This window comes from Mauremys reevesii, linkage group 16 (assembly GCF_016161935.1).
Source record: "Mauremys reevesii isolate NIE-2019 linkage group 16, ASM1616193v1, whole genome shotgun sequence".
Classification (NCBI taxonomy): domain Eukaryota; kingdom Metazoa; phylum Chordata; order Testudines; family Geoemydidae; genus Mauremys; species Mauremys reevesii.
In genome coordinates this window covers 4,424,949-4,443,725 of record NC_052638.1, presented here as the reverse complement: position 1 = coordinate 4,443,725, position 18,777 = coordinate 4,424,949, and the positions used below count along the sequence as shown (strand labels likewise).

The 18,777-nt window shown below is 48.4% G+C and overlaps 1 protein-coding gene across 1 annotated transcript in view; it reads right to left on the bottom strand.

The window, feature by feature from the left end:
• HYDIN (HYDIN axonemal central pair apparatus protein) overlaps positions 1–18,777 on the bottom strand; it is a 399,212-nt gene that overhangs the window by 17,334 nt on the left and 363,101 nt on the right. The window contains exons 73-81 of the mRNA XM_039503100.1: positions 17,229–17,394; positions 14,802–14,949; positions 12,258–12,465; positions 10,523–10,744; positions 9,754–9,923; positions 8,618–8,816; positions 8,291–8,449; positions 1,069–1,349; positions 379–598 (exon numbers count right to left, since the gene is read on the bottom strand). Of these exons, the coding sequence (XP_039359034.1) occupies positions 379–598; positions 1,069–1,349; positions 8,291–8,449; positions 8,618–8,816; positions 9,754–9,923; positions 10,523–10,744; positions 12,258–12,465; positions 14,802–14,949; positions 17,229–17,394 (1,773 nt within the window). The remainder of the gene's footprint in view (positions 1–378; positions 599–1,068; positions 1,350–8,290; positions 8,450–8,617; positions 8,817–9,753; positions 9,924–10,522; positions 10,745–12,257; positions 12,466–14,801; positions 14,950–17,228; positions 17,395–18,777) is intronic.

Below are 18,777 nucleotides of genomic sequence, written 5' to 3'. Positions count from 1 at the left end.
ACTGGCTGCTTGGTTTGGTCTGAGTTCTGCTTTTGGAATTCAGGAGGCCTGGGGGGTCTGGCACTCAGGAAATGTCCATCAGTGCCAGAGTTCCCATTCATGGCCTCGCTCTTCACAAGGTGCTGCCAGGCCCACACTGGAGCTACAAAGCTGGGCAGGAGTGTCCATGTCATTACAGAAGTTTAAGATCCTCACTTGGACCTAGTCCTAGAATTAAAGCTCTGTCCTGCAGCAGTTTCCACCTGTGCTCTTGCTGTTCCCATTTGGACAGTGGGGGAATATGCTGTGCGTCCACAGCTACACTGCTGGGTTGGGAACCAAGCCAGCTTCTAGGCTGGTCTGGGGAATGGCACAGCGAGTCTCTCTCTGCTAAGTTACCTCTTTTGTCATAGGCACCACCATGCAGCATCCAGTCAGAGTGAGCTTGAGCGCTTCGCTGCCCTGGATGCAGCACTGCAGGTTGTCATAGTGGATATCCGGGTTCAGCTCACAGGGATGAAAGGTCACTTCGAAGGGGACTTCCATGCCTGGGGAGATGTAACCCTCCACCGGGCTGATGGAGAAATCTGGCTCAAAACTCTTGATGTCCCATTTAAATCTTTCCAAGAAAAGCACAAAGAAGAAAAGGAGAGATTTAAAGCTGGGCTCACAGTGCATCCCAGGCTGGGCTGGGAAAGATGGGAGCAGGGTTCTCTAAGCGGCTCTATGACGTTCTGTGCTGTCAGTCAGCTATAGATACAGCCCTTGGGCACAGCTGCAATAGCATGAAAGGGGCTATGGGCCTTCACGGACACGTAGGTCCGAGTCTGCAGCCCTTAGACACGCGGCAGCGTGCACTGGCACTGAGTTAAATGGGATGATTAGGCTTGCGTGAGTATCTCAACAACACTGGGGGCGACAGAACCGGGCCTGTAGGGAGGCCATGTTCCACCGCCCTGAAGGCAGGCTACACACTGTTCTGCTATCTCTGGGTTCTGGGGACAGCACGGCTCAAGTAAAGAGCTCCTGGGGCTCAGGCTCACCACAAACCCTCAGTGGAATAGGCCTTGTACGAGGACGCTACATCACCTGACTCCGATGTCTCCCGTGTTCTGCATGAGGACGCGCCGGGAAGCCTGGCTCCGCTGCACCACTGCTCCAAAGGGGATATGATCCTGGTCCAAGCTCACTTCAATGCCCTGGCAGCAGCCCCGCACCACAAAGAAGGAGCGCAGCAGCCCCATGCACTCGAGCATCACCTCCTCCGTGAACTGCGGGATGCGGCACTTTGGGGAGAAAGTCACCTCTACGCTGCAGGTGCCCCCTTTGGGCTTCAGAGTTATATCGCTGGATGGAGACAAGCTGAGGACCTGCCCAGACAGATGACCAAAGGTGATGTTTGACAACGGGGAACACAGAGCCCTCAAGAGCTATTGAGAGTAACAGGAGAGCTTTCCCAGAGCTACTTAGTGTCATTCCTGTGCTGCTCCCATCATCATTAGCCCAATCCCAATCGCTCCCTGGAGTAGTATGTCCCTACAGTGCCTCTCCTCAGCTGCTGTTACATCTATGCCAAGAATGGACCTGTGTGGTGGATGGGTGGGAAGGAGGGAAAATACTTGCTCTTCCATAGCATCTTCCCATCCAAGGATCTTGAAATGCTTCATGGACCCCTGGGAGGTGAGTTAGCTTTAGTTTACAGAAGGAGATACTGAGTCACAAAGAGACTTTAAGCGACTTGTCCAAAGTCACCCGAGATTCAGCAATGAGTCAATGGCAGAACTGGACCATTGGAGGAAACTTCCTCTTCTATTCGTCAGTGTTGCACTGTTCATGTCCCATGTTGTTGTTACCTAACTCCATAAACAAACCTAACCCATAGATGGACTGAAACTCAAAACTGAAATCCAGATCTGCATCTCCTCCAGGTTCAGTGGTGGGAGTTTGTATATGGAGCCTTTGCCCAAGCCCATCTCTACCCTAAGCAGAACCACTCTAACCCTTAATGCTTTAGAGAAGCTGTTATCAGTCCTCTTCAATATGTTTTGGTCCATTCTTTTTGTATATTCAAGTCCCACTGCTCTCCCCATCCTGGAGTTCTGGTCACAGCTTTCAGGAGGGTCTGGCGTGGCGACTGTATCATATTGAATAGTCATTTTTTTATTGATCCTTAAAATGCTGTGCCTTTTCCAGGAGACTCACACCTGGAATTGGGGTGCTCAGGGGCTGGCAGGCGGCAGCAATTCTAGTGGGGAGTTTTCAGGACGGATTCTGACAGCTGGGAAATGGTTTGGAGCTCTAGTCTGGAAAAGAGGAGGAAGGAGGCCAATCTGCAGGTTGGAGATGGTTAGTGGCTGGGGAGGGAATTAGTAGCCGGGAGGTGGATTATGAGGTGTTTGTCCAGATTGGGATCGGTAGCTGGGATGTATTAATGTGCCTCATTCTTGACCTGGAGAAATCAACTTCAGGGGTCACAGGGTAGTTCAGTTTCCAGGGCCAATTCATACCTTAGCTGAGTTGCTAAGACTGGCAATAAAGGCAACAATTTGAGCCAATTGCAGGGGTGTGTTCTCTTATGCTACTAACACTTGTTCACAGGAAACTGGACTGAGTCATTTCACATGTCACAAAATAGCCTCCGGTCAGCAGAGATTTCTGGTCAGTTCTAGCCAGAGCTGGATTTGAACGTGCACTGTAGAGGTGCAAGGCGCCAGACCCTATGAATCCCCAGGGCCTTCTCTCCCTTTCCTGCTGGCAAACATCACTGAAACATATAATTCAGAACAGGGAAGTGGAAACCCTGAAGAAGCTAAGGCTGGGTCACACTCTTCATGGACTGTTTGAACATATTCTGCTTTAACCCTTTAGCATCTGTGATTCATCGCTCTCAGAGTGATGGAAAATCCAAAGTCCTTAGGTCAAAAGGCTTTGAGTTCATTACTGTATGAATTCCTACGCTAAGCTAGCACAGAGGGAGCTCTCAGGATGGGAGCCTCGTTACCCTCACAGCACATGGGCTAGTTACTACTGTAGATCTCAAAGTCATTGTCTTGCATGTCCAGGAAGCCTGTAACCGAACCTTGGAGTCTATATGTTCAATTAACCAGCACAAAGGAATCCAAGTTCTTGTGGGCAGGGACCAGCCTTTTAGTGTTGTACATGTAGCCAGCTATGCTGCTATAGCTACATGGGTACGTGATAAATAAGATCTAGGTATGGCTCAAAGCAGTCGTGCAAAAGCCTACAGGCCGCAAGCCTGTAATATAATAGCTTAGCCAAAGTAACCAAGGCCTAAAGACTCAACATAAGCCACCAGAGGTGATGCATGGGGGTGGGTGCAGAGCAATGTGCCCCCCAGATTGGTCTGTTGGGTGCGGGGAGGGAGAGGGGCACTGTCCTTCTCACGCTGCACCTGCCCCCCGGCACATTCGGCTCCTGTCCCTGCAGGCCCGGGCATTTCTCACGCCAGCTGCTGGGTCCCTGCTCTGTGCAGCGCAGCAGCTGCCTGAGAGAGCCTGGCTGGAGAGGTGGCAACGGGGGGCTGCCCCCCACCCAGGCCAAGCTGCTGGGGATGGGCTGAGCAAGCCAGAACCCCCTTCCCCAGCATGCTTGGCCCATCACTAGCAGCTGAGCCCAGGCAGGGAGCAGGCAGCTGCTGCGCTGCACAGCGCAGCGATCGAGAGCAGCCAGCTTCAGCTGTGTAAGAAGCAGCTCCCTCCTGCTCCCTGCCCGGCCCAGCTGTCTGGGAGAGCAGCTGAATATGCTGGGGGCAAGTGCAGCAGAAGAAGGACAGAGCCCCCCTCGGGCAGGTAAAGTGGGGTGAGGAGAGCACAGTGGCCCTGTGCTGGGCACGGGGGAGGTCTCTGGGCAGAGGAGACATGTGGGGCAGTCACGTGTCCTCCCCTTTAGATTTCCCCCCTCCGGTATGGGGAGACATGAATCGTCTATGTAAGCAACTAACTAGTAAGTGACCCTATATTGCAGGTGGTCACAAGACAGAGTGCTGTTATAAGCAAGTGTTGCTGAACTGCTGACAGGTAATGACAAGGTGCGTTTATACCAGCTTTAGATATTTTAAGTTAGGAATATCCAGCAGATGTCCAGTCATGAGAATGCCATGGTAACTGAGGGATGTTTTTGCTAATAAGCTTGAAGTAAAAGGCCTAGTAACCTATGGAAGAAGGGTACCCAAACATCAGTAGGGTGAGGAAACGGATAAGGAAAAGGGGCTGAGAACCCTACCAGTGGTTTCCCCAGGAATTGAAATTAGGGGGGGGTGTTCAAATTTACAGGGTGGGTGTCAGGACCGATGAGATATATAAAAGAGATATGAATAAAGTAAATGTTTTGTTAGGATGATGAAAATTTAACGTAAGAATAATGCAAGTTACACCAAAACACATAACAGGTCTAGATTTCTAAAAAAATATAAATAAAAAAAAGTATTTAATTTAAATTGACTTTTGAAAAGTTAGCCATCATGAGATAAGAGGGCAGGTCCTCTCATGGATCAGTAGCTGGTTAAAAGATGGGAAACAAAGGGTAGGAATAAATTATCAGTTTTCAGAATGGAGAGCGATAAATAGTGGTATCCCTGAGGTGTCGGTACTGGGACCATTACTGTTCAACATACTCATAAATGATCTGGAAAAGGGGGTAAACAGTGAGGTGGCAAAATGTGCAGATGATACAATACTATTCAAGATAGTTAAGTCCCAAGCAGACTGCGAGGAGCTACAAAGGGATCTCACAAAACTGGGTGACTGGGCAACAAAAATGGCAGATGAAATTCAATGTTGATAAATGCAGAGTAATGCACATTGGAAAACAATCTCAACTATACATACAAAATGAAGGAGTCTGAATTAGCTGTTAACACTCAAGAAAGAGATCTTAGAGTCATTGTGGATAGTTCTCTGAAAACATCCACTCAATGTGCAGCGGCAGTCAATGATTCCCAACATTCTGTTTGCTTTTTTAAAAAGAACAGGAGTACTTGTGGCACCTTAGAGACTAACAAATTTATTTAAGCATAAGCTTTCGCGGGCTACAGTCCACTTCATCGGACGTAGCCTACGAAAGCTTATGCTCAAATAAATTTATTAGTTTCTAAGGTGCTACAAGGACTCCTGTTCTTTTTGTGGATACAGACTGAAACCTTTGCTTTTTTAAGAAAGGGATAGATAATAAGACAGAAAATATCATATTGCCTCTATATAAATCCATGGTACGTGTACACCTTGAATACTGTGTGCAGATGTGGTCACCCCATCCCAAAAAAGATATATTGGAAATGGAAAAGGTACAGAGATGGGCAACTAAAATGATTAGGGGTATGAAACAGGAGAAGAAATTAAAATGACAGGGAATTTTCAGCTTAGAAAAGAAACGACTAAGGGGGGATATGATAGAGGTCTATAAAATCTTGACTGATGTGAAGAAAGTGAATAAGAAAATGTTATTTACTCCTTCACATAACACAAGAACTAGCAGTCACCCAATGAAATTAATAGGCAGCAGGTTTGGTTTTTTTTAAAAAAAAAGAAGTACTTCTTCACACAACATAAAGTCAACCTGTGGAACTCTTTGCCAGGGATGCTGTGAAGACCAAAACTCTAACAGGATTAAAAAAAGAACTAGATAAATTCCTGGAGAATAGGCCCATCAGTGGCTATTAGCCAGGATGGGGAGGGATGCAACACCATGCTCTGAGTGTCCCCAGCCTGTTTGCCAGAAGCTGGGAATGGGCAACAGGGGATGGATCACGTGATGATTCCCTGTTCTGTTCATTCCCTCTGAAGCACCTGGCCTTGACCACTGTTGGAAGACAGGAGACTGGGCTATATGCACCATTGGTCTGACCCAGTATGACCATACTTATGTAAAAATTAATTATAATAAAAATGTTTAGTACAGAAACTCCCCAACATAATGACCTCTCAAGGTAGCAACAATGTGAGATAACAACCTTGGCAAATACTGCATTTTAAAAATCTTGGCCTACTGGGAAACATATTTATGTAAATTTCCATTCCCAGTCACAAATCTAGCATTCTGGCACAAAGTCACTAAAATATAGTCCAACAAACAAATGTTTCTTTAACATGCCCCTCACTTTTCCCTTCACTGCACCCCACTCACTAGTGTTGTCTTTGGTCAGTGGAGACTCAGAGTTCAGAGGTGCTTTCATGTGAGTTCACCTCCCAGGTGGGGGGTGCGGCAAGAAGGCACCTTGCTCGTTCCTCCAGCTACTCACTGTTCGCTCTGGCTCCGGCTGATCGTTGTGTCACCGGTCACTCCACCACTTTGTTGCCAATGGCCCTGCGCAGTCACCTTCTGCTGCCACCTGCCACTGTGACCTCTGCGAGTTGGTCTCTTGAGGTTCCACCAGCTCTCAGTGATTTCAGCTGAGCTCTCAGTGGGGGAACCTCGCTGCTAGCGCGGGATGGGCCGTCTCTTCCCCAGAAACACTGTCCCCACAGAAACACTGTCCCCACAGGAACACTGTCCCCACAGCAGGACTAAGCACTTAGACCTGATTATCAGTGATTTCAGCTGCAGAGGTCACTCAACAGAACAAAAGACTCTCTATGGAGCCTAATCAGCTCTGTCTTTAAACAGTGGAGAAGGACAGGTCCCCACCCTCTCTCTTGATGCCCTCAATCATCACAGGCTCTGTACAGTTCAACTGCCCTTTACTCATACAATATGAACAACATTTCATTCCCCCACCCCCACCCCCCTCATTCAAGTGGTTTGTAACCCAACCCCAGCCAAAATCTATCATTCGGGCAACACAGCTCTGTGAGCTGGATACCTAGGTAGATTAGGTGTGAATGTAAATACAATCTGGTCCTGAAGCCTTTCCCTCCAGCTCATCACTAGCTGTCAGGGAGAGCTCATTTAGACTTTGCTTACAAATCATCATTTGAAATTATTAGGTTGGTCAACGTCACCGAAATGAATGCACTGACACTGTCATAAAAAACAACAGCTGTATAAGGAAGCTAGTCTATGTTCAGTCTTTTTAAATCTATTATACTTTCAGATACACGTATTTTATCATACACTGTATATGCTTTTAAAGTGTGTATTAATGTTTCAATTTCAATTCAAATTTCCAAACAGTCACTAAATTGGCATGTTTCAGAGTAGCAGCCGTGTTAGTCTGTATCTGCAAAAAGAACAGGAGCACTTGTGGCACCCTAGAGACTAACAAATGTATTTGAGCATAAGCTTTCGTGGGCTAGAGCCCACTTCATCAGATGCATAGAATGGAACTTATAGTGAGGAGATATATATACATACAGAGAACATGAAAAGGTGGGAGTTGCCCAACCAACTGTAAGAGGCTAATTAATTAAAATGAGCTATTCTCAGCAGGAGGAAAAAAAACGTTTGTAGTGATAATCAAGATGTCCCATTTCAGACAGTTTGACAAGACGCGTGAGGATACTTAACATGGGGAAATAGATTCAATGTGTGTAATGGCTCAACCATTCCCAGTCTCTATTTAAGCCTAAGTTGATTGTATCTAGTTTGCATATTGATTCAAGTTCAGCAGTTTCTAGTTGGAGTCTGTTTTTGAAGCTTTTCTGTTGCAAAATTGCCACCTTTAAATCTGTTGGCATACTGTGGGGCCGTGCGGGCACCCATTGCAGTGCCACTGACTTGAAGGTACATATTGTCCCCAAATGTGAAATAGTTGTGGGGGAGGACAAAGTCGTAAAGTTCAGCCACCAGGCATGTAACTAGTTCAAAAAACTGAGCGGGGAAGGTGTTGGGGAAATTCAAGGGGGGTGTAGGGAAATCACTGAACCCTACTGAATATGAGTTAGGCATTAGCATCATCTATGATTCGAGGTGGCACTCTGTCCAGGCACTCCTGCAGTCTGCCAGGGCAAGGACCTCTCATGGGTCATCCTACCTACTCAAGGGCTGTGTGCAAAGACTGGTGTGAGAAAGCACGTTCTGGGGGTTATATTCTCTGTCTACTTTGCTACATTGTAGTGTTTGTGATATTGCAATAAAACAATTGCGAATTCTGCAGGTCTTCCTAAGGGGAGCGTCTCTGCCGCATACAGCGGGGGACTCACTCCTCAACTACCTGTACTGCTGTGGCCAGTCTCTCGGCAGCTGAGCTCTGCCAGACCATGTCAGCTTGCCTGTAAACTCTAATAATAGCTACCCACTAGGTCAGACAATCTACAGCACCTAGCCATGACTGGGCTCCTCGCTACGCTGGCAGCACAAATAACAAATACTATAAGTGGCAAGATAAAGAGCACTCCAGTTGAAGAACAGGCCTTACCTTAGATTCCAGCAGCTCTGGAACAGTGAACATGAAAGTTAGGTTAAAAGTGAGAAGGGCAACGCTATTGTTCACTATTGTGACCGTCTTCTTCATAGTTTGTCCAACAGACAGCACGCCCAATCTCACCACTTTGCTGGGCGGTTCCAAGATGTCAATCTGTGGGCAGGAGAACAACAACAGGATGGGGAAGACGCGAGCATCGGTAATGGGGGTACAGGGGAAAGGGGAAGGAGAATAGCAAAGGGTGGATGACTGAGGAAAGGAGAAAGAGATTCACTCTGACTGTGTGACATATGGAGCTAGAGAACAATGGTCTGATCTCACCTTCATCTCCGTGCCCTTCCCCAGGACCTCAATGGTCTGTTGGGAGAGCCCATTGATTTCAAAGGGGATGATATCGTGGTAGGAAACGGCCTCTCGGGGATAGAAAGTGATTGGCACCTCCATCTTCCCTCCAGGACTCAGCACTTCAGCCTGGAAGCTCACCTCAAGGTGGGCAGTGTTGGTGTACAAGCAGTCTAAGCTGTGGAAGGCCAGAAGAAAACCCTTTCTGAATGTTTGGCTGGTGACCGTTCAGTACCTGAGAGCTGTCCCCTCTCCCGCTTTGACCGTATCCATTCATTTTTATCCAGAGGAGTTGCCAGTGGTCCACCCAGCTCTGCTAGCTATGCAAACGGAGACAAATCCAGTCTGATGGCAATGGAAGCTGGGTCTGCTTAATGCCAGCAGGGTTGAAGTGGGTCTGTTCTGATGAACATAACCCCAAAGGGAAGTAAATACGGGCATCTTCCGGTCATCCTGGGGGAAAACGCCTGGCAGGACTCCCCCGGCTGAATGCACTTCTTTTATACAGGTCAGTGATTGAAGGCACCCTCTTATCTCACATGAAAACAGAAAAGAGGGTCTCTCACCTAGGAAAATGTGTCCTTTTCTGTGCGATTTATGTGCTTATTAGGCAATTTGGAAGCTGACTACAGAAGCATCTGCCCTCTCGCCCTAGGAAAATGGCTCAGTGGCGAGGGTGCTAGATAGGGACTGGGGAGACATGGGTTTGCTTCCCTTCTCTGCCATAGACTTCCTGTGTGACCATGTCACTGAGCCGCTGTGTGCCACAGTTCCCCCATCTGTACAATGGGAATAACAGCACTGCCCTGGTTCATGGGGCATATGCGTAGTAATGGTCAGGATTTCTTTGATAAAATGGTTTTCTGTGGGAAAATTCTGATCTGTCATGGGAAAGGGTTGGTTTCCATGAAATTTTCATTGGGAAGGTTTATCAAGGCCAAGATGGAATTTCTGGCCAAATCCAGAGACAGAGACTCTCACCCCAGAATAGCCAATAGCCCCGTGATTAGGGCGCTCCTCTGGGATGTGGGAGATCCATGCTCGAACTCTGCACTCTCCGACTTGGACCAGGGAAGGTACTAACATGGGTAGCTAGTGTCCCACTGCTGCCCTACCTAATCTCCTTGGCCTCCTTGTTTGTGATGGTAAGGATGTGTCTGGCAGGGGGCATCCCGGCATAGTAGATGAAGCAGGTTCCGAAGTCAAGCTTGGTAAAGGAGAAGTGGATGGTGGGCATCACCACAGAAGCCAGGAGGATGCAGCTAAACGTGGGCCCATTGCTGATCTGGGGAGAGAAGAGGCCACAAGGTGCCTTGCTAAAGCATCTGCCAGGAAGAGTGACCCAGTGATACAGGGGGTCACACAGAGGCTGCTGCCCTGCGGTGGGAGACCAGCACCCATGGGAACCTGCAGCGGTGACAGCCCAGAAAAGCTTATGCAGCGGGAACTGAACATGGAGTGTGAAGAGAGATCCCTTGGCTTAATGAGTTAACATTTAAGGGGAATTTCATCACCGTCTTTATACAGATTTTGGTCGCTGTCAGTCTGCAGCACAACAAGCCATGGCCGCACTGCTCAGTCTCAGAGCAGAGTCTTGCTCCCCAGCAGGTGTCTAACAGGAAGGTCCCAGTAGACACCGTGTCAGTGCCCCTAGGACTATGGTGGAATCAGAAACTCTGCTTTTGGTGGGTGCCATCCGCTACCTTGGATGGTCCCAAGCCTGCAGCTTGTCGTGGCATTCAGCTCCGATGCCCAGTGTGGATCCAGGTGGGGCGCCCCATTTTTCAATGTCAGATCTAATTCAGGCTTTGCTCTAGCAAGCTCTCCCCTGCCAAAAGGGTTTTGTGCCCTGCAGGGAGGAGAGCATGACACCCCTGCCCTGACCTTTAGCTTAAGCTCCATGTCCTTTAAGATGCACGTCTTCAGTGGGTGGAAGGTCAGCTGGGCCTGTACTCGCTCTCCTGCCTCCACAGTGCCGTTCTCGGGGGTGATGGAGAGGTAGTGCTGCAGTGCTCTGGGGCCGGAAAACTCCCACGAGAAGCTGAAATTGAACTTGCCAGTGTTCAGGACACAGAAGTTGCGGTGAGCAGATTCGTTTATTTCCACCTGTATGCAGGAGGAGAGCACACACGGGGTTAATACCTGAAGGGCTGGCAAACACAACATGAATGGACAGAAAACCAAGTCACCTCCTGCCAGAGGCAGCCCTGAGCCAGAGAGAGGGCTTGGGCTCTTACTGCCTACACAATGCACCACCAAACAGCACACACATCAGCAGGGACTGGATCTAGGCGCGCAGGGCCAGGATACCTGGACATGTCTGTGAACACAGTTCTCTACAGAGTGACAGCTTGGATGGACCACAGCTGCTCAGGACAAGCTTGTCCAGGGAGCTCCGCAGCTGTGCAGTGCACGTGGCCTGGTAATGCACTGGCCTACTATGCCGAAGAGCCATCGGGCAGCTAGTCCCAGAGTCTCTAACAACTTGTTGCTGTCTAATAGCACACGTACTTGGTTTAAAGTGAAATCTGATCCTCACAAAATCATTGTACCAACAGCACCAATGAAAATATATGCAGGGCATGTCTCACCCACACAACTCTGTGCACCTCCATCAGGACCTGCAATATTCCTCTATCTTCATCACTTCTCTTTCTGGGAAGACACCTTCTCGCCCTGTTGGTAGCATGGGATCCAGCAAGGATCTAGCACCATTTGCATTATCCTGGGCTCTTCTGCAACTGTGCTGGGTCACGTACAGCTGAGGTGCTAGGCACAGAAGGGCTTGTGAAATGCCTTACTTAGGGCCTGATCTGATTCCTTGGGGTAATGGCTACTCATGTGAGAAAAGGTTGACAGGATGAGGCCCTGAGTTTGTTGCTATTTCACTGAAGCCTGTGGGAGATTTTCAGAAGTGCCCAATACACTGGGACGTGTGCTCCTAAATCCCTTAGACACTTCTGAAGCATCCCCCTTGGACTCCAATGCAGCAGTAGTCACCACAGTGGCCCTAACCTTCCCTCCCCCTCCCACACTGCAGATCGGTCCATCCCTTTTATTGAGTCCTTTCTCGCTGCAGCAGGATCACTTTTCATGCTAAGGGTGCTTGGTAGGGAGCACTGTAGTTGCCAGTTTCACAGCGAAGCAGGGACCATGCAGTATTTCACAAGCATGGGAGCAAGATACAGCACCACAAAGCGTGCAGAGAACACATGGACAGTAGGCCTTTGCCTCTAGGAGCTGACAGTCAAAATGGTAGATTGAGGTCTGACTAGATGACACTAATGGTCCCATCTGGCTTTAAATCAATGAGTCTAAGGCAAGACAAAGCAAGTTGGCTGGAAGTGACCATTGGGTGTGGGGTTAGCTGGGAAGGTCTGCACACCAAGAGCAAACTCACTGACAGCTGTGTCATCAAGGCATGGCAAGGACACTTCCACCACCCCCAGCCGCACGTGACTACATCTGCTCTGCGACGGGCAGGGTGGGCGCTCTGCCTGGCGGGCCAGCTGCATTCTCCTGAGACGATCTCACAAAGCGCCATAGCATAATGAGGGCAGCAGCTGTCTGGGTGCTTTTCACCCTCTCCTCCCCCCGCTCCCCATCTTCACTCTCTTACCTCCTCGAAGTTGATGATGCTGCTCTCCTGCAGACTCAGCTCAGTGAACAAGCCGTCATTTTCTTCACACCTGACGCACACACTCATGCTGTGGCCAATGGCTTTGACGTTTAAGGAGAGTGGCTGGGTCTTTCTCTTGACATCGCAGATGAGGTTAAAGTTCACCTCCCCCTCCAACGTTGGGGTGAAGAGGATGGTAACAGGAAGCCTGGGGAGACGAACACTGCGGCTTTATTTGCTGGCTCTTGGAACTCTATGGCACTAGAGGTTGTGAGCAAGCGAGGAAGGATTGTCCCGAGGTTGGGGTGCTAGGGTGGGACTCAGGAAAACTGAGTTTAATTCCATGCTCTGTCCCGGGGTGACCTGGGGCAAGTCATTTAGTCTCTCTCTGCTTCAGCTCCCCATCTGTAAAACAGAGATAAGAGCCCTGCCTTGCCGCACTAGGGTGTGTGAAGGGTTTTGAGGTGCTCATGTATGACGGTAATGGGGCCAGAGAGATACCTAAGACAGGTGTGGGAGAATATTCCCCTATATTCACAGCCTCTACACTAGTGTAGTAATCTTTGTACAAGGTATGCCTTGTGAGCTGTCACTGGCAAACTCATAATCTGCTGGTCACGATTGTCCTGGTAAATAATGTGCAGAAACATTGTATGTGACGTTATAAGATTCACCTGTGCCGGGTTATTAACACACCTTCCAAACCCCACAGCCCTGCCCACGCAGATGTTGGCAAACAGGTCGGTCCTAAACAGGAATGTGGGCTTGTCTGAATTTGCACTTGAGCAGTAAACAGAATCATCAAGCAGGAAGGGATGACAAAGGAAGTTCAAACAGGTGAAAAAAGCAGCAGGGAACAGACTCTCTGGCTCCTGGTCTCAGCTGGAAATGTTTTCAAAAGGGGGACTGGCATTATAAACAGGAGACAAACGCCGCAAGGCACCGTCGCTCTCTCCCTGTCTATTGCATTCACGGCATCCGAAGAGACAAAGGAAGCAAGTGTTGGATTCTGGGGGAGGAGTCCTGACTCAGAGTTTGGTCACTCATCTGCTGGAGCATGTGGTGAGGAACTCTGCTCGAATCCAATATAGGTGGTTAGGTTAGGCATTAACAAGTGTTTTAGCTTTATTTTTGTAACCATTTCTGACTTTTATGCCTCATTGCTTGGACTCACTTAAAATCGCTCGCTTTCTAATTAATAAACTTGATTTATTATTTTATCTAATCCAGTGTGTTAAATTGAAGTGCCTGGGAAACTCCATTGGGGTAACAAGTTGTGTGGATATTATTCCCTTAAGGGAATAACAGACTCAGTATAATTGCACTGTCTGGGGGGGAGTGGGGTGCTGAGCAGTACAGGACAAACATTTCTGGGGAAAATCTAGGACTGGGGGTGTGCTGGGGTCACCCTGTGGTAATTTGTCAGGCTGGGTCACAAGTATAGACATACCCTATGAAAGAGCAAGCTGGATTCTCTTCCTTGCCTCCCTTCCCGCTACAAGGCCGTTTACAAGGTAAAGGTGCATTTACCCCTGTAAATAAGCTGTAATGTGATGACTCTTTAATAGAGCCGCAAACTTAGTAGCTTCTGTGCATGTACAGTGGCAGGGGCTGTGCATCGCAGGGAACCATCTCTGATGGGCTCAAGGGCTGGTGTTCACTGACTGTTACCTGCTGGGCGAGGTCTGGTCTGGCCTGGCTGCATCTGAAGAAGTGGGGTTTTTACCCACGAAAGCTCATACCCAAATAAATCTGTTAGTCTTTAAGGTGCCACCGGACTCCTCATCATTTTTGTGGATACAGACTAACATGGCTACCCCTCTGATATCTGTCTGGGCTGGGAGAGCCTTGAGGAGTTTGCTGGTGATGGGCACAGGCTGCTGTGGCAGGGAGCTGACAGTCTGCTCTCCAGCAAAGCTCACTCTTGCAGAGGCAGGGGGGTAACAGTGGCTCACAGCTCTGGGTATCCCCAGCCGCGTGTCACAGCCCTGGAACTGGAGATGTAACTCCCGGCTTGAGCAGACATACCTGTGCTAGCTCTGACTGAGCTAGCCTGCTAAAAGTAGCAGTGTCTCCACCGCATGGGCAGCATGACGGGCTAGTTGCCACATATGTACCTAGGCTTTCAGGGGCTTGGGTGGCTGTCCCATCCAGCCACCCAGGCAGGGCAGCTACACTGCTATTTTTAGTGTGTTAGCTTGATCAGAGCTAGGTGAGTACGTCTAATGGAGCTGGAATTACACCTCTAGCTCCAGTGAGGATCCCCCCAGAGCTGTGCTGGCTTTAGGGCTAACAGGAGTGAAAAACAGCAGCAGTCTCTAAAGGCATCACTAAAGGCAGCAGATCTGACCCTGAATGCAAACAGGGAGCCTGACTGTGTAAGAAGAGGAAGCAGTGTGTCCCACCAAGAGCTGCCTGCTGGCTGGTTAAGAGCTGATGCCTGAGGTGAAACCACTGTACAACGTGGAAGGAATCTAACACAGCACTGTGCTTGGGAGCCACAATCTAGCCCTGCGAGCCCTAGACATCTCTGTCCCCCTTTACCTGGAAAGAGGTGGAATGCAGCCCTCCGTGGGCTGCACCGTTAGGTAGTTAACGTGTCCCGCTGAATAGCGCGAGCAGTCTCTGAAAGCAAAGCTGAAGGCCTCATTCTCGTTGTTAATCATGTGAACCGTCTTGTGGGCCTCATGTCCTTCGGGAGAAACACAGGAAGGAGAGAGGGAACCTTTAGTTCTCCTGGCAGGTTGGCATGGAATCAGCCACCACTCGTCTATCTCACAGCAAAGTGCATGGCTTGTCCAAGTCTTTTCTACTAGGCCAGATGTGCTGCAGGCGGAAAGGACAAGACTAAAAAGCTCCCCCTACCGGAGCATAGTTAATGCAGAATGTAAAATAAATTAAACTTCTACCCAGGCGGAGGGAATCACTGGAGATGCTAGTGAACAATATGGCTGTCTATCATTGAGCTGCGCACGAGAAATCCAGCATCTGAGCTAACCCAGAATTTGATACCCTCATCAGTAGTATTATTGGTATTTTGTATTGTGGTAGCACCTAGGAGCCCCAGTCATGAACCAGCCCCTGCTGTGCATAGCCAGGGACTAAGGGTATGTCTATGCTGGACCTGAGAGAGCACAAGCTAGCATGCTAACGATAGCAGTGTGGATGTTGCAGCTTGGGAAGCAGCTCAGGCCCTCCAGCTCGCTCACCCCCTCGTCTGAGCGTGGGGGGCCAGCCCCAGTCTCCACCAGAGCCGCAGCATCCACACTGCTATTTCTAGCACTCTAGCTCAAGTGGAGCTCACACGTATCTGTCCCCTGGGCTGTGAGGCTCCCTCCCAGCTGCAGGGTAGACATCCCATCACAGTTTGACAGCAGAGCTTGATTACATTTAATGAACTTGATTACATTTAATGGGATGGATAAAATAGCCCTGACAAAAACGTACAAAACTCTAAACCTTTTGCAAAAGCAGCTTTTCTCTAAAATGCACTAATGCCAGATAGTGCATGTGGCATGACATGGGTCTTGCAAGCACTCAGCTGGGGTTACCAATGAAAATCACTCACGAATGTCCCCACACCAGGCATGGACCAATGAAACCTTTACATGGGACCGACCCCTTGACACACACTCACATACTGTACTGATGGATGAATGGATGGACTGGGATTCAGCTGACAACAGAAACTCTATGGAACAAATTGGAAAGCTCTTCTTTAACCCATTCTTTACTCCACCCTCCCTCTTCCACAGTTGCTATATCTCACTCACCACTAATAAGCAGCTTTGCTTGAGAAATTTGAAATCTGACACCCCTTCTACCCTTAAATCCCTACCAACCAACCAAAAATAAATAAATTAATAAAAGCTTCAAAAAAACAAACAAAAAACCAACACTGCCCCATGCAGAGTTCTGAGCCTGAAAAGGGAGAAATGCCAGACACCGCATGAAATCAACTAGGATCTTTGCTATTAAGAACATAAGAGCAGCCACACTGGGTCAGACCAATGGTTTATCTAGCCCAGGATTCTGTCTTGTGACAGTAGTCGGTACCAGATGCTTCAGAGGGAATGAAGAGAACAGGGCAATTATCGAGTGATCCATCCCCTCTCGTCCAGTCCCAGCTTCTCGTAGTCAGAGGTTTAGGGACACCCTGAGCATGGAGTGGCATCCCTGGCACGGATGGACCTATCCTCTATGAACTTATCTAATTCTCTGCTGAACCCAGTTACACTTGTGGCCTTTCAGCATCCCCTGGCAATGAGTTCCACAGGTTGACTGCACTGTGTGAAGTACTTCCTTTTGCTTGTTTTAAACTTGCTGCATGTTAATTTCATTGGATGACCCTGGGTGCTTGTGTTGTGTGAAGGGGTGAACAACATTCCCCGCTTCACTTTCTCCACACCAGTCATGATTTTATAGAACTCTACCAGATCCCTCCCTTTTAGTTGTCTATTTTCTAAGCTGAAAAGTCCCAGTCTTTTAAATTTCTCCTCGTATGGAAGCTGTTCCGTACCCCTCATCATTTTTGTTGCCTTTCTCTGGACCTTTTCCAATTCTAATATATCTTTTTTGAAACTGGGCAACCAGAACTGCACGCAGCATTCAAGTTGTGGGAGTATCATGGATTTATACAGTGGCATCATGACATTTTCTGTCTTATTATCTATCCCGTTCCTAAGGGTTCCTGACATTAGCTTCTTTGACTGCTGCTGAACATTGCTATTGTTTTACATGGAAGGTGCTCAGATACTAAGGTGATGGGCAGCAATATAAGCCCCAAGAGAGATGGACAGAAATTGTCTTTCTCCTTTGAAGTGCTCTTTTTAGCCTCTATTTTTTTAATGTTAAATAACAGAATTAGGATCAACAGTAGCTATAGAACATTACATTTTTGAATGGAGAGAAAAGTGGAAGGTAGCAGCAATCACAGGCTCCCATCGTGCGGGACACAGAGTCTGTCCTTACCGACTAACAGAGAGAAATAGTTCAGGTGGGATCTGTCCAGCGATACTGAGGGGTCGGTGGTGTTGCCCACCAACAGGAATGGGACTGAGATGTTCTGTTCAGGGATTGTAAAGGTCCAAAACGATTCTGTGGTACCCAGGTGCTGTGGGATGAATTCAAACGTGACCTGAGGAAGAAGAGGCAAATTAAATCAGGTGCCTATCCATGGAGTGGTGGTGAAATGGGTGCTACACCAGACTTGGATCAGGAAAGGGACAGGTGTAATACCGGATGTGGCTCTCTGTCTCCACCTAGTAGCTAGATCACAGAGAATAACTGAGTTGAAGAGCCTCTGCAGCCTATGCTGAAGAACCCTGCTTCCACAGCTCAAAGGCTGTAGCAGACTCACACACATGGACTAGCCACCAGAGGAATACACAGTCAGACTGCATAGGCCGGGTTACACATACATTGGGGTTGATCAGAAAGGCCATCTTCTTATGGCGTGACAGCCCCATTTTCTTGCTCTACGGGCACACTACAAAGGGTTTCTCATTCCTTTGGGATCTTGTGCAAACCATTGCCTCAGTGAGGAATGAATGTCTGCTAGCTTTCCTTGAACTGCAAGCTGCTTGTGAGCTCAGGCAGTTGCACAAAATAGCCAGCAGCACACCTAACCAAGGCAGACATCTCTAATAAGTAAACGGAGCTGCAGGATTGGGTCATATTGATTTTGCTTTGACTTTCTCAGATGCTCAGGCTTAGGTGTGCCAAAAAAAATTAAAAAAAAGCAGAGTACCATAACTCCAAGGTCAAGAGAACAGAACACCTGCTCTGGAGTGAAGAAGCAGGTGGCCAGCCAATCCCCACACTGAGTAAGACACACTTAGGGCTTCTCTACATAGGCGCACTCAGGAAACTTAATCCAAATAATTTTTTTAAGTGGATTAGTTAAACTGCATTAAACCTGTGTGGACATTCTTATTCAGAATTAAAGTGGACTTAGTTCAATTTATTTTAATTCACTGAAGTGATATAATAGTAATCCAATTAAGGCCACTAATTCTGAATAGGAGTGTCCACACAGGAGTTTAATGTGATTTAATTAATCCACTTTAAATTCATATCTTTAGTTAACGCAGATTAACTTTCTTGAGTGTCCCTATGTAGACAAAACTCTTCCCTTCCATTCAAGAATTTCCTGGTGCAGGATTGTGCAAAAGGAGATGCCCAAAGATGGTTTTAGCAGAGAACACTAAGACAATGGGCCGGATTCTGTGCTGACTTCCAGCCTGTGCAGGTTGAGCCAATGAAAGACGTGGAGCAGTTTAGTGGGGCGGCTGCCCCACTCCCGCAGAACAGGGATTGAAAGCAGCGAGAGCAGCTGAGGGAGTTGCTGACCACAGGCGCTGGAGGAGACTTGCTTTTGCTCTTGAGAGGGGAGGACCTGGCTGCCTGGGAGCTTAGGTGTACTGGGAGTAGAGCAGGGCTGGGGAAAGGCCAGAGGAGCTGGGGAGTTCCAGCCTGGTAAATCCCCCGGCTGCAGGCCTTGCTAAAGGCCAAAGCAGGT